This window comes from Condylura cristata, unplaced genomic scaffold (assembly GCF_000260355.1).
Source record: "Condylura cristata isolate star-nosed mole 26May11 unplaced genomic scaffold, ConCri1.0 scaffold00015, whole genome shotgun sequence".
Classification (NCBI taxonomy): Eukaryota; Metazoa; Chordata; class Mammalia; order Eulipotyphla; family Talpidae; genus Condylura; species Condylura cristata.
The window spans coordinates 39,879,227-39,900,718 of NW_004567116.1; the positions used below are offsets into that span (position 1 = coordinate 39,879,227).

The 21,492-nt window shown below is 49.9% G+C and overlaps 1 protein-coding gene across 1 annotated transcript in view; it reads right to left on the reverse strand.

Moving 5' to 3' along the window:
* Window positions 1-1,302: 1,302 nt before the first annotated feature.
* MAP6 (microtubule-associated protein 6) overlaps window positions 1,303-21,492 on the reverse strand; it is a 70,345-nt gene continuing 50,155 nt past the window's right edge. Inside the window, exons 2-4 of the mRNA XM_004683212.2 lie at window positions 20,014-20,227; window positions 17,818-18,014; window positions 1,303-2,368 (exon numbers count right to left, since the gene is read on the reverse strand). Coding sequence (XP_004683269.2) covers window positions 1,444-2,368; window positions 17,818-18,014; window positions 20,014-20,227 — 1,336 coding nt within the window. The 3' untranslated portion in view covers window positions 1,303-1,443. The remainder of the gene's footprint in view (window positions 2,369-17,817; window positions 18,015-20,013; window positions 20,228-21,492) is intronic.

Genomic DNA, 21,492 nt, shown 5'->3' on the forward strand with positions numbered 1-21,492 from the left:
ACCAAGGACCCCGGTCTTAAATGAGTAGTTTTCCCTGGGAGCCAGGTTTAGTGGGGGCATCAGGCAGAGCTTTTGTGCCCATCCTATGCCCCAGGACCTAGGGCTCTGGACTTCAAAGGGGAGATTAGTGTGGCCCACACTGGGATCTTAACAGGACCCACCTCTGACGGAGGCTGAGCTTCAGTCTGCAGGGAGCTGCCCAACATGCCCGCAACATAGCCCACACGACCGATCCCCTGACTTGCACTGACGTCCTGGGGTTTAGAAAACAGGCCACCCCTGCTTGGTTCCAGTTTTCTGCCCCAGGACTCACCACAGCCCTTGTGCAAACGAGGTTCCTGTCCTTCAAGGATTCAGAGGGGTCCACAGCAGACCCCTAGTGGCCTTTCAGGCTTGCCTGACCCATGGCTTTCCTGATTGAGCCGCCAGGTGCCCTGCTTCAGGGCCCTCTCAAAGCCAAACCTTTATTTACCTCAGGGTCCCATCGCATGCCACATGTTACTGTCATAAGAAAGGGACTTTTCACCAGTGACTCCAATGCCCAGCACTGAGGAAAATTGGAAAAAACTAACAACTGTTTCCATATAAAATAATAGTGATAGCATTTCCAGATTCAAAAATAATCTATCAAATAGGAACATGGTACTTTAGGACAGTGGGGGAAATCTGTATGCATTGGTCTTTGCCTTTCTGTTCAGACAGACCATACATGTGTATCTCTTCCATCATCCTTTAACAGACCCTTTCAAGACAAACCAGTAAGCATGTTTCCCCAAAGTTCCGAACCCAAGGATAGGACTGTGGAAATTCCAATTTCTAGCCACTTGGCCAGACATACAAGGGCCAATCTGGCCTTTTGGTTGACATCTGTAGTTGGGGGGACTGTCTCATGGTACTGATCCTTCAACCTATATGACCTGCTGCTTCTCCAGGCAGATAGCAGATAGTTATAGGACAGCCAGCTGGTGTCCCAGAGGTGCTTGCTCCCACACATTGTGCCAGAAGGGAAGTGTGGTGGGAGTGCAAGTGTAAAGGAGAAGTGCAGGTTTTTCCTTATGTGTCCTGCCTGCATTCTCACTGTGGGGTCCTGACCTTCATCTAGCATCCTCTGTGTCCTCCCATCTCATATTGACAACTCACAGGAGCTGGGGATTTTTCAGACTCCTCTGGCCCAGGTGGGTGAATGCAGAGTCCTTCATGCCCACTTGGAAATGTGCATTGCATGCCCAGAGACATACAGACCACAAGTGGGCATTGGTGCACACGCACACACACTCAAAAGGAGGCAGAGGGAGACCTTGCTGAGCCAGAGGGACCAGTTTTATTAGATTCCAGCAAGACTATACGGTACATGTTTCATGCAGATTAAATATGTGTCTTCGCTGCCCCTGGAGGGAGCACTTTCACTGCCAGCTCCTTTCTTGGCATGTCAAGGGGTGAGCATCAAGGGGAACCCTCCATATATTCAGCATGGGGGGCGGTGGGGATCATGACTGGGGGTGGGGGCGAGACAGTAGGCAGCTGAGGGCCCCTGGGACCTTGAGTCTTCAGAGGTTCAGGGACCACAGCACCTTCGTCCTTTGCTGCTGGTGGCACCAGAGGACCCTGACCTTTCACAGGCACTGGGATTATGGGAACTTGATTCTTCATAGGTTCTGGGGCTACAGGGCCTTGACTCCTCGGAGGCTCTGGGACCATGGGACTTTGATCTTTGACTAGTGCTGGGATCACAGGACCTTCATTCTTCACAGAAGCCACAACCATGGACTCGCGAGCCTTCAGATGCTCCAGGCCTTCACCTTGACTCTTCACGGGCTCAGTGAGCACAGGATCTTCATTCTTTACAGGTGCTATGATCATGGCTCTTTGGTCCTTCAGATGTTCTGGTACTGTGGGGCCTTGGTCCTTGACAGATGCTGGGACCTCAGGCCCACTGTCCTTCAGAGGCTCTGGTACATTGAAAACTTGATCCTTGATTCTTGCTGGAACTGTGGGGCTTTGATTCTTTGGAGGCATTGGGGCCAGGGGGCCTTGGTCCTTGACTGATGCTGAGATCACAGAACCTTCATTCTTTAAAGGCTCAGGGGCCACGTGATCTTGATCCTTAACTGGTGCTGGGATCACAGGCCCTAGATCCTTCAGAGGCCCTGGGACCACAGGAGCTTGATCCTTCGGAGGCCCTGGGATCACGGGGCCTTGATCCTTCGGAGGCCCTGGGATCACGGGACCTTGATCCTTGGGAGGCTCTTGGATCACAGGGCCTTGATCTTTCAGAGGCCCTAGACCCACAGGCCCTTGATCCTTGTCTGGCTCTGTGGTTATATGACCTTGATTCTTAGTTGAATCCTTGGTGGGTTCCACCTGGCTCCTGCAGAGGAGAGAAAGGTGGTCATTATGAGGGCCAGGGCTTGGGCCAGGGATAGGGCAGGGCACAGATTGCCTGAGAATTCTCAGTCTAGTGGACCCTGGGCAGGGCAGCTTTGATGGAGAGCTGGGAGGAGAATCTGCCTTCTATGTTCTCCATACAGAACGCAGGGTGGGCGGGTGGGCGGGGGGCAGTCATTCAATGTGCTTGCCAATTGATTATAACCTGCACGTGGCACAGAGGGTGGCACCCAGGTGACTGTAGCAGTGCTGGACTCAGAGTCCTCTGGTGGGCGCCCCCAGTCTGTCCATCCCACACTCCACCCTGGCCCATTTTCCTCTGGGATGATTGCTCCCACCCACTCAGATGACCCTGTAGGCCAGAGAGCTCTTTCTTTGTCCTCATGACCTCCAAGCTTGCCTGGTCCTCCTGTTAAGGGGACGGGTCAGGGGTCTATGGCAGGCCAGGAAAGAGGCGGGAATATCCCTCTTCCTCTCCTTCCCTGCAAGGGAATGTGCTTCATCACATAGGTTAGAACAGCGAGCGCATCGATAATAAAAAGTAGACAGGCTCTTGGTTGTTCTTATTATTGCTTTAAAATTCCTAAAGACAACACAACTATTGTTGTCTGCTCCAACACCACTGACCCCACCTTTAGTAGATAACTGGCTGGACTCCCCATGTAAGCAGTGAAGAGGCCTCGTTCCCTTCACTCTACCCCACTCTGGCTCCCTCTACATTCCTTGGGCTCTTGCCCTTGCTGACTCCAAGGCTCCCGGGCTGATATCTCTGCAGCCAAGAGTCCACGCCTCTCACCAGTGTCCTCGGGGCTACTCCACCTGCCTTTCTCTGGACACCGGCCTGCCCCTTGGCCCAGTCACGTAGCAGAGAGCAGGTGACGTCACTGCCACCCAAGACAAACACTGCCGAGGTCAGACTGGCTCAGCCTGAGTTAGAATGCACACTTCTTCCTCGAGTGTCAGGCTGAAAGTCACCACTCAAGAGTGGCCACCTGGCCCGTGTCTTAGGTCCCTACACACTTACAGCACCTTCCTCCCTCCAAATCACTTCTTTTCAAAGCTTGTCTCAGCCATGCAGCAACCCAGCAACCCTGGGAAGCCGGCAGGTATATTGTCCCAATTTGTTTGTTATCCCTTCCCTATTCGTCAGATGAAATAACTGAGGTCCAGGCAGGGCAAGCGATGGAAAGGGGGCACGCACAGACACTAGATTCTGGGTCCTCCTGCTCCCAGGGCCTGTGCTGTTCCCTACAGTGCCTGGCAGAGTAGGCGCACGGGAGTTGCTAAGTACCCTTTACGCTTTGTGTCGAGGCAGGCCTTTAAGCACAAGATCACGTCAGCATTTAAACAATTCCTATCAGCTTTTAGGACTATGCTTCTGAAAGCTGAATCGACACGACCTCTATTGTAGTACTTTTTTTTTTTTTTTTTTGGCTCAATAAGGTTTAGCCTCTGTGGGCCTCAAGTTTGTCCTTTATTCATCGAGTATACTGATATTTACTTAGAAATGTATGCGGATTAGAGACCCTGTACGAAGTGCACCTTGTGCCATTTTACCACTATAATTATTTTTCTACACACACTGGGACTGTTTTTATTCTGACGTGTCATCCTGACCCAGAAACTTTTGCTGTATTTCGCACCTTAGCTACTGGGGGATTGACATCTCTCAGCAGAGAGCACCCACTATCCCCCTTCCCTCCTGATGTCTCGGAGGTCAGAGAGGGTCCGGGTGTCTCCCACGTCCAGTGTGGCACAGCACCTCTGCTCTTGCCAGGTGACGAAAGCCAGCTACTGGCAATAGGACCTGAGTGTTTGTAGACAGAGCCAGGCAAGGCCAGAAGAAGCATTCAGAATCACGGGGTGGCATTAAAATAGCTCTAATACTTGGGGGCTGGCCAGAGCAGAGAAGTACAAGCTAGTTAGGCCAGGATTCAAGCAGGAGATTGATTAGGTGAATTCTATCAGGTGAGGCGTGACCTGGCTGGGGTTGTCTTAAAGGGATGAGGAGGTTGAGGCAGGGGACAAAAGAAGGTGATGGGGCCTAACTTGATCCCGGGAGTTTGGGCTGCAAAACCTCCCCGATGGACAGGACGGGACAGAGATTAATGAGAATGTCGGCCCTACAGTGTGGGTGGCAAGAGTCATTTCCTTGGGTGTTTTCTTGGGGCTTGCGTGCCAGCACCCCAATTTCTGTTTCTTAAGGACGATCGGCCAGCTGCGAGCTAACCCCAAACTGGCTTGAATATACAATACTGTGTTGCTTGGGTTAGTGAACTTGTGTCCTTCACGAGTAAGTGTCTTTAATCAGGGGAAAGTTTAGAACTAAGATCCAAAACATTACCTTTTTTGATATTAAGTTTAGGAAATACCTGTGAGGTTTTAGATGGAAAGTCCCTACACTGTTTAAAATAATTTGGCATATTAGGATGTCTAGCAAATTAGTTTTGTGATTCCAAAATAAAACGTGTAAAGAAATAACTAAGTTAGACCTAATTGAAAGATACAAGACTTTTAAAATAAAATTTGTAAACAGCGATGGAACTGTAATGACAGTCCAACAGTCATCATACTTTTGAGCTTAGTTTATTTTATTCATAATCTAAGTTTAGTTATTTAGGGGAAATGCCCTATTAAAGAAACGATTACGTTTTACTAGATTTCAAAACTTGTTAGTTTTATAAATTAAGCATTCATTTTTAAGTTCAAAATAGACTTGGCTGGATTTCCTATGAACAAGCCACCCTCAAGGACAACATAAAACTCTCACTGACACTCACTGGGCATCTCTTGGCTCCACAGTGCCCTGCCAGACTCCCACCTGTGGGATCTCCCCACGCCCAGTAAGGCTGGCAGAGGCTGCCCGCTCAGTGCCCTCGGTGCAGCTGAGACTAAGCCTAATAGGGTCATAGGAGCCTCTGTGTGGGACCAAATGCAGAGTGCAGATGGGCTGGCTCAGCCCCACTCAGTCCCACAGGCCGGCGGTCTTTGGGCCTGGCCCAACCTGCACAACTGTACCTGGAGCCCTGAGCCAGCTGAGCCGCTGCAGAACTCAAGACAGCCCGCGACACAGACCCTTCCTCTCCCCAGCCTGTGTACCCTCTCAGGAACCAGCACAACTCTCTGGACTTAGCTTCTTACTGCTCTTGCCTGCAACATCTCAGGATCTCCACCACAATAGCCTAGTTTCTGCACCTGAGAAATAGGGATAACAATACGAACGTCAGGGGCTTTTATGACAGAGGCTCCTATGACCCTATTAGACAGGGATCTGAAATCATTATTCTACGAATCTGTAGGGTGCGTGGGTGCCTCCCTGGAATAAGTGCACTACTAAGTGCAAACTGTAGTCATGGTTTACTAAACACACTCACTTCAGCTCCCTGACAGTGGTCCTGGAGGACAGCAGGGAGGTGGTGTCTGCCTGTAGCCTCACCCTCCTTGCACGGCCTGGGGTCATCCCACTGTTATACACTCCAACATTTTGTTTCTTTTCCTGCTCCCTGGATTGTCCTCTTTCGCCCACATTTCGCTGTCAGCCCTTAAAGTCTCTGCTCAGCTCCCACCCTCTCAGCAGGACTTTCGGCCGTATCTCTCCACGTCTCTGGATGTGTCTCTCCACATTGAATTTGTGTATCTCCCTAGCAGTAGCACCAATTTACGGTCTCTCTCCCCCGACACGCAGAGGGACCCCAGCCACAGTTCAGGTTTCCCCCAATGCGTCCTGAGCTCACTAAAGGCCAGGGTCACCTTTCTCACCCCTAGCCCCGACGCCCAGCTTCAGACCTGGAATGAAGACGTTCACGCAGGTGGGCTTGCGGATGGCTCCTGCTAAAATCTGGCTCAGCTTCCCGGCCCCAGTGAGAAGTCCCTCGTCATCCTTGATGCTCTTCTCTCCCGCAAACCCTTCACCCAGTCTCCCAAGAATCATGTCTCAGCTCTAATGTTTACCCCTGGACTACTCCAGCCCCCGCACTGATGCCCACCATCGCTGCGACAGCTCTGGACTCGCATCCCCTGTCCCTTCAGCCACTCTTCATACAGAAACCAGGAGGCCCTTTCGAAACAAAAAGCCCCGTCCTGCTCACAGCTCTCAGTGGCTTCTGCTTGTCTCATAATGGGACCGTGACCTGGCTGAGCAGCTCGCCCCAGCCTGCCGTGTGCCCCTGCGGCCCAGCACGCCTCTGCTCCTCAGTGCACCCTGCTCCTTTCCGGTCAGGGCTTCGCACATGCTCTTGTGTCTTCCTAGGACTTTCTCTTGCTCCCTCTTGCCCTGGTTAAGCCCGACTCATCATCCATCTCTCAGCTTTTCCCGAGGGATGCCGTCCCAGGACCTGCAGAACTAACCGGGGCCCTTGCTCCAGGGTCTCCTGGTCCCTGGCGCTCTCTCCCTGCTGTGTATCAGAGGTATCTGTGCATTCTTTGAATTAATGTTTCCCCTACTAGGTTGGAGCATTCGGGGCGGGGGCAGCCACTATGGCAGTTTGCACGTCATTGCATCCTGTGTACCTGAAACGCCAGGCGCCTGCAGGCTTGGGGAAGGAATGAGTAAATGAACAAGCAAGAATCTTTCCTGTGCCACATTCCAATCTGCAAGATTTAGTGTTGACGGTACATGAGACATCCTGAACCTAAGACACTTTGTTTTCTGTCCTTCCTATTTCCATGGAGACCAGCGATGCCTCACACACACACACACACACACACACACACACACACACACACTGACTGGATCCATGTTTTATCAGATTCTGGAAACAAGATTATTTCTCCAGATTGCCTGTGGCAGTCTGGAGAAAGGACTTCATTCCCTCCTGCTGACTCCTGCTCTCTAACGAAATTCTTAATCCCATCACCCACCCTTGTGGGTTTTTCTTCCCAGACTATCTTCGCACTGAGTTGTGCTATCACAGCAACCAGAGCTGGGCCTGGGCTCCGACTCCACAGGTCAGAACAGCCCTGAGGAAGAAAGAGATCCTATCTCCTGAGCAAGGACCACACGCCAGGCTTGGTGCTCTGGGTTTCCACACAGAACTCTCCCTGCACGTAAACAGCAGTCTGCTGAGGAGCAAGGCCTCGGACGGGGCTGGACCCAGCTCCCTCCCAGCCATGGGGTGTCATCGTGCCAGTCTCCCAGCCTCAGTTTCCCTATCTGTAGAATTAGGGCTACAGTGCCCACCTTCCAGGGAGGACTAGTTATCATGAACATCACAGCTTAGCCTCCGAGGTACAGGGGATGTTTAGTAAATGTTAGTGCCACACAGGCACTGAGTGATTTAGTCTGATTCCGTTACCCCTGGGAGGGAGACTCGCTGCAGAGTGAACAAGCAGCTGTGCCAGGCCTCTCAACATGAAGCAAAGGCAGGCAGGAGGGACTGGGAGGGGAGGCAGGTGCAGACGGGGCAGGTCCACGGCCTTGTCCTCCTGTCTGCCTGAGTGGGCCTGTGTGGACACCCACCATTCCCAGAGGCAAAGTTCCCCAACAGTTATGGGAACTACAGCTCTAGGTGGGGTGGGGGTGGGGAGGGTGAGGGCAGGTGCCAAGGAAGCCAGCTTTGAAAGGCCCTTGGTTCTGAGGAAGAATCTGCAGGAGACAAGGCGTTCTCAACAAGAACTGTCGCTCACACCTCCCGCCCCCGCAGCCAGAGGGAGCCTCTATTTTTGCAATCATGGGGTGTGGATGATGCCCTGGCTCTCCTGCCTCCTGCTCGTCTGCAGCCTGTGTCCCCGTCCTCATTGTAGCCCCAGTACGTAGAATCTGGCTCATACACTACCTGGCAGAACTGAGCGTGGTGCTGCAGGTGTGCGCAAGCAGACACACTGCCTATTTCCTGGTGTTTATGCCGCCATTGACAGACCTCAGCTGCTTCAGTTTTCTCTCAAGCACATCAGTGCTGTTCCCAAATGCCACTCTCTTCACCCTCAACCCCCCACCTTGGCCTCGCAACTCCCTCAGCAACTGCAGATTCAGACCCAAGGTCACTTCTTTAGTGAAATCATCTCTGACCTGGGGATGGCGTCCTCTTCCTTAGTTCCCAAAGCACTTCCCCAACCGCCCCACGCCCGGTGCCCTCATGCCCTCGAAGCAGCCCCAGCAGATGAGTAGAAACAGTTTTGAAGCTTCTTTATAAGGGGCTCTTTGAGGGTAGGGCAGGGACCACATCTGCTTCATCTCTCCTCCCCTTACTCCTTCTTCTCGCCTTCCTTACACGGACATAAATTAGACCTATGTCCCAGGCTACTAGAGAGCAGAGAACCAGAGCCCTTGTGTGGGGATATCACATGGCAGGACCTCCACCTTACATGAGAAATTCTCAAAATAATTTGCACACTGGAGGCCTCCCTGGTGGCTCAAGTTTCAGCTCTATGAAGCTTTCACCAGCTACTGCAGCAGGAGTTCAATCCCCGGCTTGGGAGCTGACCCACATGGCTCTGTAGACCTCTCCTATCTCACCTGCTGCTCCCCTTACAGAAGTGTATTTCAGTAGATCTGCCTGTTCTGCTTCCCATTTTGTCTCTAGTGAATCCTTTCACCCTCAACACCTCTGGCCTATACTCCAGCTCTTGTATGCATAAATAAATAAATCTTAAAAAAAAACCAATTTGCATAAGATCAAATTCCAACAACCATGTTTACGTGACACACACACACACACACACATTTTCCTGTTTAAACTGCCTTAGCACCTTTTTTGTCCTCCCAGCCTAAACCTTTGTATGTCCAAGAGGACTTAACACACTGAGTGTGGCACACCGTATTCTCACGGCAGCCCTATCAGCCAGGTGGAGGGCGTCACCCAAACTCTTCTACCTTCTTCCAGAGGTAGAAACGTGGCTCAGAAAGGGACAGTGAGTTGCCTAAGGCCACACAGTTCGTTTGTGGCAACGTCAGGACTTTAACCAAGGGTGGCAGGATTTCTGTCACACCCTTTCCTGTCTACGACAATACCCCTCACACGTGTGACTTCGACCACAGAGACCGCATATTTGTCTGCAGATGTCTGAACTGGATCAACCCTAAGATGACCCCGACTGACTGAGCTGCAGGTCCAGAGCTCTAAGCTCCCCAAAGTATCTTTTGAGAGAGGTGCCCCTGTGGGCACCAGGTCCCCAACAACCAGTTCCCCCCTCTCTTTGGCCCTTCTTGAACCTACTACACAAGCGCCCCCAGGTTACCTCCTGGCAGTCAATAGACTCTGGCAAAGAAGATAGTCCTTGAAAGCAGCCATACCCTGGTCTAAGGGTGCCCACCTGCGCCCACACAGGAGCCCTACCTGTTGGGTTGCCTATGAGGCTACCAGCCCCGGGCCACACAGAGGCCTTCCCAACTCATCAGCAGAGGTGCAGCTAGGACCCAGCTAGGAAAAATGCTGCCACCACAAGGCTTCATTCTGGCCTGGACATGGGGGAAGGGAATAACAACTGTGCTGATAAAACTCAGACTCTGTGACCTTCCCCTGGCTCATTTGGTAACAAAAAGAGCGCTTAGAGTCACCTAGATTTGGGTGCAGGGAAGGGCCAGAAAGGAAATGCTGCTATTTCAGCAGGAGGCGCATCTTCTTTCCATAGGAATCCTAGAGATGGTGCCAAGTACAGGAGAAAGAATGGGTCTCCTCACTCCAACCTGCCTCTAGATTGGCTTGCCACATACAAGTTGTGTGACTTAATGGTTAATGACTGAGTCTTCATTTCTTTATCTGTAAATGGGGATGATACCTACCTAGATTCTTTAGCCCTATTGTGAGGATTAAATGGCAACAAGCATAAAAAGATCAAATGTTCATTCCTTCCCCTGGGCTATGCCAACTCTGCATTTTACAAAAATGGAATTACAGACCCAGCACAGAATCATGGTTCCAGTTTTCTCCACTGTTCTGGCTTTCTCTAAGCAGGTATGTTCTCTGAGGTTCAGGGAAATGGCCATGCTAGGTGGCTAGATGCTTACGTTTTCTGTGTTGTTGAATTTTTCTTTTTGCTATTAAGTCCCTTTTCTGAATATTAACTGGTATGAAGGATGCTATTTTAAAAATCACCCTTTATTGTTTAACACCAAGAAAGCAAAGTCAAGGGCAGAGTTGTCTGTCTCTGTGAGGACTACCAGGAATCTGATAATCCTGCTAATGACCATTTTAATGATGTAAAGTGCTAGACTAAGGTAACCAGACAGTGGTGGCTCACTTCCTGTCTAGCTCTGTGCTCCCTGGGAACTTACAATCATTCCCCCGGTACCTCCCATCCTCTTCTAAAGGAAAGGATGGGATCTTGAGCAATTAATCAAAATTGGTTTCTTATGCCCAAAGGGGATGAAGGAAAATGAGTATGTGATTGCAAAAATGGCATCCCCACCATCCCCAGTCCGCTGGGGAGAGCAGGGGAAGTGGGGGAGGGCTGCAGGAGCAGGCGTGTGGAGTGGACTTACCACATGTAGTTCCAACTACCACATTGTTTGGGACCAGGGGTGCTAAGGGGAAAAGTGGCGGTCAGCAAAATCATCCTGCAAACTCACGATGGCCAGCGTGCTCCACTGCATTTGACAGAGGACTTCCCTTGCGCCCTCAGTGGCCCCTCAGGACAGTCCTGTGATTCAGAAGTAGGAATCCCCGGCTATCAGAATGCTTACAACCTGCTCTCCCCAACTGTGGAACCCAACAGATTTGAATAACAACTTATCCCCTGTTGATCTCACACTTCCTGAATTTGGGAACCACGTAAGATCTGGACAGTGATGGAGACTTGTATCACTGCTGTCTCTCTGAGGCTCAAAGAAATGCGGACTCAGCCAAGGTCACACAGCCAGTACACGGTAGCGCTGGATTTAAAAGCAGGTCTACCAGCTCGGGCCTCCCAAGCCCCCCGCCTGTAACAAGCCCCTGGCGGGATGCCTCTCCACTCATGTGGGTTAGGAGCTCTGCACCGGGGAAGGGTGGGAGAAATGCATAGCTAGCTTCTATGATGACTCTGTTATGGAATCTATGATTTTCTTTTTAAGTCAAAACTCTTTAGGAAAACTGGCTCCATAGAGTAGCGAGGTAGGCTGGCCCCAAGGCTGGCCACTGTAAAAGCAGCCGTTGACTGCCCTGCGTTCTGCTGTCCCTGTGCGCTCTCCCAAAGCCACCCCTTCACGCGAACAGGGCTAGTTGTTAGGCAGAATAAAGCCTTGTGGCGTCACTGTGGAGAATGTGGAGGCAGATGGTGAATACCGACATTCATTCGCTCACTCATTACTCATTCAGCACACACTTCAGAAGCCATTCTCTGTGGCAGGCAGTGAGCCAGGAGCTAGAGATGAATGGAATGACCTGACCATCATCTTAGGGGGCACAGTCGGTGGGGAGACACACGCATGAGTGGAGATAGAACATGTGGTGAGTTCCATGAGGAAGACACACAGGGAGCATCTTACCCAGCCTGGGAGGTGCGGGGAAGTTTTCCCGGAGCTGTCCCCTGAGCGGAGTCTTGAAGGATGAGTTAGCCAGGTGGAGAAGCAGAAGGGCAGTCTGAGTAGGTGGGGCAGCGTGGGTGAAGGCATGTGGTGAGAAGCAGCATGGTGCACTGAGGGGACAATAAGCTTCTGTAGGCCTACAGGAGCCCACGGATGGTTTAAAGTGGGTGCAACAGCTTTGCATATTCTAAAGATCCCTTTGGCAGTTTAAACCAGTAGCAGTGGCAGTACTTTATCTCAGCTCCTGAAGCTCCCCTGGCCCAGATAAGCTATCTGGGTTGAGATCCTTAGCAGTGGTTGAGCCCCACTTTTATGACGACAAAGGACAGAAATTTAAGCTTAGTTCCACTTTGAAATAAAATGCACAAAATGATCCAATGCCTCAGGTAAGAGACACAAGTTTGGTCTTGGCACTTCCAGTACCAAGTATATCTCTTACAAGTAAACAATTTAGGATGATTATGTATTTAATATCCATGCATTTCAGTCAACCAGTCAATTTAGTACTCAAATAAGAAAACCGGCAGATATGGTTGAGACAGTTGGTTAGTGCAGTCAGATGACCAGTTGGCTGAGCCAGCCGTGTGTGAAGACCTGATCTGTTTAGTTCCCCTGCTTTGTCTCTGGACCCCAAGATTTGAAGAGAAGAGGATGCTTTCAGAAAAGCCTGCTGGAGGCCCTGCAATAGCTGAACCAACTGTGGCATGATGAGGTGTGGGTGTGATTCTAGCGAAGTCCAGCTTGTCTGAAACTATCCCTGGAGCTGCCAGGATCTCCTCTCAGGCCAAGGGGAGAGACAGCTTGTGCTGTGGAGTTCCCTGCTTCCTTCTTGCAGAGACAGCTGCCTACCAGGTGCCCCTTCTTGCTGAGTTTTCCTCTCCTGCCTGTCACCTGGCCACACTGGCTCTACCCCATGAGGAGGGTCAATGGAACAGCATAGAAATGTTTTGTAAGCAGTGAGTATAAACTGTGACAACACAGTTTTTAGGCTGGTGGACCAGGTAATTCAACGGCTCGAATTCCTTCAAAGTGACCTCAAAGTGTTTGCCTCAGTCAACTTGATGTACTGTCAGAGATCACTCACAGTGACACTGATGGTGAACCCAGACCCTTCAAGTGTTAAAAGGGAAGGAGGAAATGCCCTGTCCTTAGTGTAGACTAGGGGTCCCCTCCAGCCATCACTCTATTTTATCCTCACGCCTCTCCTTTGAGGCAGGTATTAATGTCTCGCTTTCAGAGGACACAGGCTCCGAGAGGTTAGTGGACACAGGGCTGCACGGCCAGCACCGATTTCTATTCTCGAACATTCTAACTTGTCCAAGAGCACTGCCATGTTGACCAGGGTCTACAAGCAAAGACTAGAATATGATGTTAATTCTGTCCTGAGGTGGGAATTCTAGACTGGTCCAGCTGCTATGAGGGTCTACGAGGGCGGAGGCCTGGCTCACAAGCCTGACTGCAAGTGTGGCATCTAAGAGAGGGTTGGGCCCACTCGTTTGAAATGGAGCTCACCTTCTCTCAGGTGGTTCTCAGTGTCTTCATAGGTGTGTTTTTCTGTGTTTCTTTTTCTAGCTCTGCTTCTATTTCTACCTTTCTTCTTCTTTCCAATCTTTCCACCTCTCTCAATCATTGGTTTTGATCAAAACAAACCTTTACTGATCTGAACAGGATATTTTTATCTGTTTATTTTATTTACTGAACAGAATTTTGTTTTCTGCCTCATACAAAAGCAGGCAGGTGGGCAGAATGTTTTTTATTCATCTGGAAAACAAATGTATTGTAATTTTTCTTATATGTGACCCTTGATTGATTCTGACCACTGCTCCCCCAAAGTCTAGAAATTTGGAACCAGCAATTGAATAAAAGTCCCAGCCTAGAGCTCCAAGCCCAGAGCAAGAGAGGACCTGTGGTCGTTACCTGACGTGGCGCTGAGGCGAGAAGCGTGATGGCAGGGAGCATGCACAGGAGGGGGTGCAATCTGGTACATGGAATGGAGACCCCAGTCAGCGGCCGCCCACTCACGTGGCCTGGGCCTTCTCATGACATGTTCCGCCACTCTCCAGCCTTGGCCTTGACCCTTCCCAAGTGAACTGCTCCCCTGGGACCTGACCTCACCTAGTCTTGGACTCCCTCTATACTTTTGTTTGCGCAGCTCCCTCTGTCTGCCATGTCCTGGTCCCCTGGTCATCACCTACCCATCCACTGACGTCCTCCCCGATCCATGGGACCAGCTAGAATGGATTCCTCCCTCACGCTGCATTGTGACCAGAGGCAGGATCTCTGTCATCCTGGCTGCCCTAGTGCTCACATAGTGCCTGGCACATAATAGGTATTTATTCAACATATATTGGAAAAAGGAAGAGGGGCCTCATACAGAAGACTCTTTTGTGTCTGAATTTAGCAGAAGGATTGGAGTAGGCTAACTTGTCCCTAGCTGTGACATTTCTATCCTGCCTGCAGGCCTGCCCCTGAGTACCCACACCCCACCACCTCTCCAAGGTTCCCTCTGCCACGAAGCTTTCGGCTCTCCATTGACAGGAAGAAACCTGCCCTTCATCTGTGCTCCCAGCTACCTGTCCTCATCTGGTCCTCCCTGGTGACGAGTCTGCACACCCAAGAGAAACACACACAAGGCCATCATCCCCGTACCCCACACAGTGAGCCAGATGCCGGAGGATGGAACCTCATGACTAGATTCAGTAAGTAAAGGCATCTCTGCCATCCTTTGGGAGGAGAAAAGGCCAGAACTGTTGTCCTGCAGGTTGACAGGGCCAGTCGAGAGTCAGAGGTCAACCTCCAGGGAGGCGAGGCAGCGCTGGCCCAGGCGGTCACTCATCCCCAGCAACATGGGATCAAAACGTTACACTACCTTGTTGGTCAGTGGGTCTCCTGGTCCATCTTCTCCTTTCCCAATACTTAGCTCTGACTGCTTGCAATTAGTATCTGAGAGGCAATCTAAAAGAGTGAAGCTGCATTATGGAGAACCCCCGACAACTGCTTAAATGGCAAAGGTTAGTTCCTTCACTTACTCAGCTGGGCCTTGCCAAGGAAATAAGATCAAGAAAGTGGTGTTCGTCTTTAGCATTTATTTATAATTGGAAAAACTGTTAGTTAGTTTGTTTGTTTCTGAGCAAGCACAGACCACAAGCACGTCACAATCAATTGGCTATACATGAATATTTTTGTCATTTTCTTACTAACAGCAGAAATGAAATAGCACCAAGAGAGGTGTGCGCTACACATTACATAGACAATCTGTGGTATGCAACAAAACTCAGGCCACAAAGTGATAATTAGACACTTCCTGTCTGCCTTGGGGAAGCAGAGGTAAAACAGGCTGGATGCGAGCACCGGCAGCTGACAGAAAGCTTTGGGGAGCCAACGCACTGCTTTGGGATCATTTTGCAGGCAAGTGAAGCAGACAGTGGGAAAGCTTCAGGCCTGGCCCTCTTGCCAGGGGAATGTACAAAAACAGGCAGAGCAGGCATTAGAAGCTTGGTACCTTCAGAAAGGCAAAACCAAAACACTGCTTGTGAAAACTGAAATCAGTTTCCATCAGTTGTTTGGGATACAGAGTGAGACTGGCTGAGTTTTGTTTGTAAACAGTGGAAATCAAAGGAAGTTTCTTGCCAGTGAAGTGACACATTCAAGAGTCAAAGTGAACGACAACCAGGGTTTTCTTGGTTGGGGGCTGTGAAAAAGATGGGGATACTAAGGAGCCAAAAAAGACTTCATTTAGGTCAGCTACAGTCTCAGGTAGGGCAGGAAGGAAACAGCAAGGTGAGTAGGGCTGGGAGTGCAAAGTGAGAGGGAAACTGCAATTTGGGCAATGCAAACAGGATGGACTGATAGGTAGCAGCTGTGTGTCTGTGGAGACAGATTTCTTTATACTGCCCGTCATGTCTAGCACTGGGTCCGGCAGGCAGACATTCAACAAATGGCTGAGTGTTCCCCTGTGTGCTGTAAGCTTTTATTTACTTGAGTCTCAAATAATGTCTGACTTGTCTATGGAGAAATCCAAATCATAGCTACCATGTCTGACTAGTGCCAGATCTGGAGAAGAAACGTACATGGACAACTTCTCTGGAAGAAGTTTCCATCACGTTGAGAGAGTTCTCTGGTTCATGTTAAGATTCGCTAACAAGTAGCCAGTAAACTACTGGAACCAGTAAACTACTCCAGTCACTTCCAGACAGGCATTCCAAAGTTGTGATTCATAAACACGGAATTCTCTAACATTTTCTACCTTCGGTGCTTTAACTTTCCACCTCTTTGCTCACAGTTCCAGACCCTGAGACAGAAAGGAAGATGGCAGCAGGCTGGCTGAGCGCTGCGACTCTACCATTCCACTTCTCTTCAGAAACACAGCCTGTGTCTGTCCTACACACTGGATTCATTTGCAAAAGACTTCTCAATTGGCCCCATGGTGGCAACAAAATCGTAGAAGCGAAGACTTCAGCTACAATGGAGGGAACACAAGAGGGCTCGCCGAGAGGCGGTCTGCGTCCTCCGAACCGGAAGGAGCTACAGGGACTTCCGGGGTGAGGAGCTCTGGGAGCTTCACGCTTAGCTATTTCCATTACAGAAGCACAAGCGAAGGCTTGGTGACGTGAAACCTCCCGGCCCTTCAGGATGTCGGCAGCAGTGAGGACTTCAAAGACACGAGAAATAAAGCGTACTGAGCCGAATACCTGTCACAAGGCTTGACGTTTGCAAACGTAACTTTTCTGTAGCTATGCTTGGTTCCCTCACAAGCACTGGGGGGCTTTTCACAACAACTCTTTGACTAATGCCTACAACACAACGCTAGCACAGCTAAAGGGGGCACCCGCCACTCCGGGGCTTGGCCACACGGGCACGTGACACATAACACATCGAGGGCTTCTTCTATTCATGGGAGAGGTCAAAAGTCCTCACTAATCGCGAGCAGGGAACGCTCCTAAATCTTCAGCTAAGTCACAGACACTTCCTATATAACCTGGAGCTCGGCGACCTCTGTTCTTTCTGAGGAACAGAACACGGGCAGCTCGGGGAAGGGGAGCAAACACCGCCACACCTGCCACGCCCTCCACATCCCACCTCGCGTCCTCCCAAGCAGGGACATCACATTCTAAACACACTGTCCCTACACCTTGAGCTTTCTTCCTCAGTCACCTGAAACCGGCTGCTCTGCAAAGTGAGGCAGCCTGCGGAGGGAAACAGAGGAGCACGGTTCCCTCGCCTTGTCATCTTCCTCTGATGTCTACGTGTATCTAAAAGGCCGAGCGTTTTTACGCCGACCTAGCTTTCGGCATCAGTGGCATATCTATTACCGGATACACAATGTAAAGTCCACAGATAGAAATCTAAATGCAGCCACACGTTTCTAACAGAAGATTCTGTGAACAAGCTAATCTTAACAGACAACTCATTTTAGTGGACGTTAAGGCTGAGGTTTTTTTTTTTTTTTTTTTGTTTTAATAAATATTCCCATAACTGTCAATTGCTGAAGCCCAAGTTGAGCTTCTACAGCACGATATAACTCTGACTTTTGGAAAAGAACACATTTGCCTAAAGTTCAAAACTGGCCACTGACACAGACCATGGGGAAGAATAGGAGAACACCCTAAGGGAATCACCAAGCCCGACCAGGTCATTCTCGCAGCCATCCGGGAGCCGCCTTGCGTGCTGAGGCCTGCCAGGGGCAGTGGGCAGCCTCAGCCACACAGGAGGGCGCCGCCAGTCAGCGATGCTTCCCGGTGTTCCAGGGGCCCAGCAGAGTGAACTCTGGGCCAGGCTCAGGCAGGCCTGGCTAGATTCAAAGAGGGCACATGCCACGTGGTCTTTGAAGCCAGTCCCTCCATTAAAAGAAACCCAGCCAAAGAGCTCCTGGAACACTCAGGGCCAAGGCAGATGAGAAGCCTCTAATCAATTTTGTGGCCTTTTTGTTGGTCGGTTCAAAAGAAAAAAAAGAGGAGAGAAGAAGAAAAGGAAAGTGCAGTGAAATTTACTCTTTAGCCTCAGCCAGTTTATTGTTCATCTCTTTACTTTGCTCCTTGTCTTCGGGTTGGGCGGCACTGGGGGCCTCTGCGCTCTTTTTCTTGGCGGCCCGGCCTGACGCCACCTGTTTGTCTTTGGCCTTCCTGGGGGGCTTATGGCTCGCTGAGGTCTTTTTTGGTTTGGAACTCTGAACACTAGGTTTCTCCACCTGCACGGAGAGACAGACAGACCGCAGATACAGAAACAGAAAAAGGAGAGGGAGTGGGAGAGAGAATTTAAGGAGAAGACATGATTAATTAAAGGACAGCAGTAACGATAAAATTTGACTCTGAGGAGCGTGGAAAGTATTTGGGGTGAATACTTTAGGTGGCTTCTCCTGTCTGAATGGCCTGGCCAGTCATTTTGGCAACACTCTTGCCGGCCACATCGGCCCTCGCCGTCTGCTGTCAGCCCTGTGCCACTATTTTGCAGTATCTGCTACTACTCCCTGTGGAAGATTATATCTCATCACCTTGTTCAACTCAGGCAGGCACAGGATTTGTGTTAGCCCATGAAATGTGAGCAGAAGTGACTGGGTCACTTCTAAGCGGAAGACTGGAGAGTTGACTGTGTGCCCAAGCTCTATTTTCCTCTGAAACAGAGGCTGCCGCATCAGCCTGAGGCCCAGGCTGATGAGAGGAGAAGGCCCATGATCATCATCATCCTAAGACAGGAACCTTTGCTGTGCAGGTCAGAGATTCTGGGGTGGTTGACTGTCTGGATGTCAGCTGTCCTTGCTCTGTTTCTGTCCAGGATGGTGAGCTCATAGCAAGGAATGTTGCTACCGAGAAGCCATGGAGGGCCAGGAGGCCTCATCTCAGTCAGGTCTTCAGCACTGCCTGCCCTCCGCTCCTCCACTCACTGGCTCCCTCCTCCAGAATCACTGCTGAAGCCCACTCCACTTTCCAGGGTCCCCTCTCTAGCTCTGTCCCCTCATTTCTAGGAGATGACCTTGCTTCTCTTCCCCGAGAACTCTGGAGTCGCTAGGTAGGCTCTCTCACTGTGGACTGCCCATTCATCTCTAGGTTGACTTCCCCATCTCCCTCCTCTCTCCCTTTGAATCTTCTTTAGTCTAAGGCCAACCCCCTGTTCTGGGTCCCACCTCAAGTGTGAAAGGTGCACAGAGATCATGTTGGGCTCCCCAGGCTATGTCATTCACTGGGGTCCAGGGATTTCTAGTCTGCTGACTTGTAAATAAGGTAACCTAGCATCTTGGCATGATGAAAGCACAGTGGGCTTTCATTGAGCATGGAACTTTCAGTGCTACAACAGGAGGAGCCCAGGCAAACTGGGCTGGTTAGTTACCTTACTGGACACCAGTCCTGAGCCAAATAGGACAGTCCACTTGAGTGCATGAATTTATGACAAAAGCAGAGAAAAGGCCCTTTAGACTCTGATTCTTTCAGCTGTTGTAGATAGGAGAGCTGTTTTTTGCACAGTCTCCCATGGTTTGACCTGATAAAACAAGCTATGAATGAATGATTTCTGCCTCAGCAACTGTATCTGCAACATATTTCTCTCTCAAACTGGCATGCAAATGAGGCAAAATAGTATTATTATAGGACAATCCCTCAATCAACTGTAAGTTACTTAGAAAGGTACATCATTCACAAACTGTTTATTATAGTAACAATTTCTCAGAACCACCTTGTAGCTGATGTGACAGGTGTGAGTGAAAGACTAAGAACTCCTGTGGATGGTCTCTATCAACGAAAGGGGCAGCGATTTTCAGGGACTCAGGAGGTGAGGGAGAAGTGACCAGTGAGTGGAACTGAGGGTGAGGCAGGGTCCAGGTGGAAAGAAGCCAGGCAAGGATGCCTCCAATACTGGACCAGCACTTGGGGAGAAAAGCAGTTATTTCAAGACAAAGGCATTTAGGGTTCCGGTGAGATTTCTGTCTCTTTTTTATTGAGTTTCTCGAAATCAAAAACTTAATTCCCTGGAAATCTGTAGCTTAATCTTTCTTAATCATAGGTTATGTTCCTTTTGACATTCCCTTTGAATTAACAAGGGTTTCTGTTAAGAAAACCTTCTGTCTCTGTGTGCTACAAAAAAAGGGGATGACTTTTAAAGCAGCCCTTGGGGGTTGGGCCAGCTTGGCAGTAGCTCTGCAGCTAACCCCTGCATTCCAGGCTGTGCTGATGCGCTCCCCACAAGATCAGTCTCACCTTCGAGGGCTCCTTGAAAGGTTCACTGTAGAGGCTGCGTATTCTTCTGCGATCGATGACCTTATTGTCAGCTGGTGTTGGCTTATTGGCTTCCCCTTTGAATTGGGCACTGTAGCTGGTCTCATGCGCCATCTTGTCATCTGGGGGCCTGTACTGGGACCTGGCTTTTATTGCTTTCACAGGCTTGATATCCGTCCATGCTCTGAATTCATTCCTATGAATCAAAGAAAGCATAAGGGTTATAAACATCATATGCCTCGAAGCAGTGCTGGTCACACAAGCTCACAACCCCCCACAGCTCTCAATTAGTGCTTGTGGTGCTGGCTGTACTGAGGTTCCTCATAGCCAGTGTGAGTTTTCCCTCCTGCCTAGTTAATCCAGGTTGTGGCAACAGCTGGAGCATCTTGGGGGATGAGCTCAGGCTGCCAGCTACAGAAGGCACAGTTATGGAAAGGGCGATTCTAAAGTGTCTAAAATGAGGCTGAAAAACTCAATCCATTCAATTCTTTATGGAGTCAACAAATACATGGTTGAAAGTCTGCTGTGTACACGGTTGAGGGATTGGGAAAGTCAAATCAGACAATGTGTCAGGCAGACACCTGGTAAGTGCCAGTTCTCTTTCCCCCTATGTCATGCGGAAGAACTTTTGTTATTCATAATCCTTCAGGATAATTCGTCTTTTGATAGTAAAGGGCTCACTTCCTAGACTCCCAGAAATTTAACAATCTTAATCACTTTGGATGGAAATCTATGTAAAATGTCTAAATGGGTGCAGCCCTTAAATAAGCAAAATGCACTGGACATAACATCAGTATCACAGCTGGGGCTTGTGTTGGGACATGCAAGTACAGGTGAGTCTTCACATCTTTTGGTGTGAGTGGCTGTTGGCCCGTGACCCACATCTGCTGCTTTTTGTTGCTGTTGTTGTCAGTGGGTCAGTTTTCTTGTTCACAGCAATCTCGGTCATGATTTTTTTTTTTTACATCATTTCGTACATTTTTGTTTGTTTGTTTTCATCTCAATTGTAATCCCGGTGGGTTTCCCATCACTAAGTCACCCATGTGCCATCACCATAGTCCCGTGCACTACCCCCCACCCTGTTTTTTGATCCCATTCCCCTCTCCACCCCCACAAAATGTCTCTGGTATATGGCTCTTTATTATTCTTATTATTTTTTCTCCATTATACTTCACTCATGACTTCTAATCAGCTAATTCTGGCCTGTTATGGGGCTGGAGGGCAGATGGCCAACAGTGTTCAAAACCAGGTAAACTAAAAGTAGCTGCTGCCAAAGGCTACTTGGGCCCATGCTGTTTGTTCAGGCAGTCAGATAAGCAAAAGGCTCTTGAAGTTTATCAGGTCTGCTCTCATTTGGAGCCACAAACTTGAATCTGTGTTAAAAGGAAAGGAGGACTAAGGTATGACTATCTGTAGAGTTCTGTTTTTCCAGCATCCTCTTCTCCCTCACCGATAACTCCT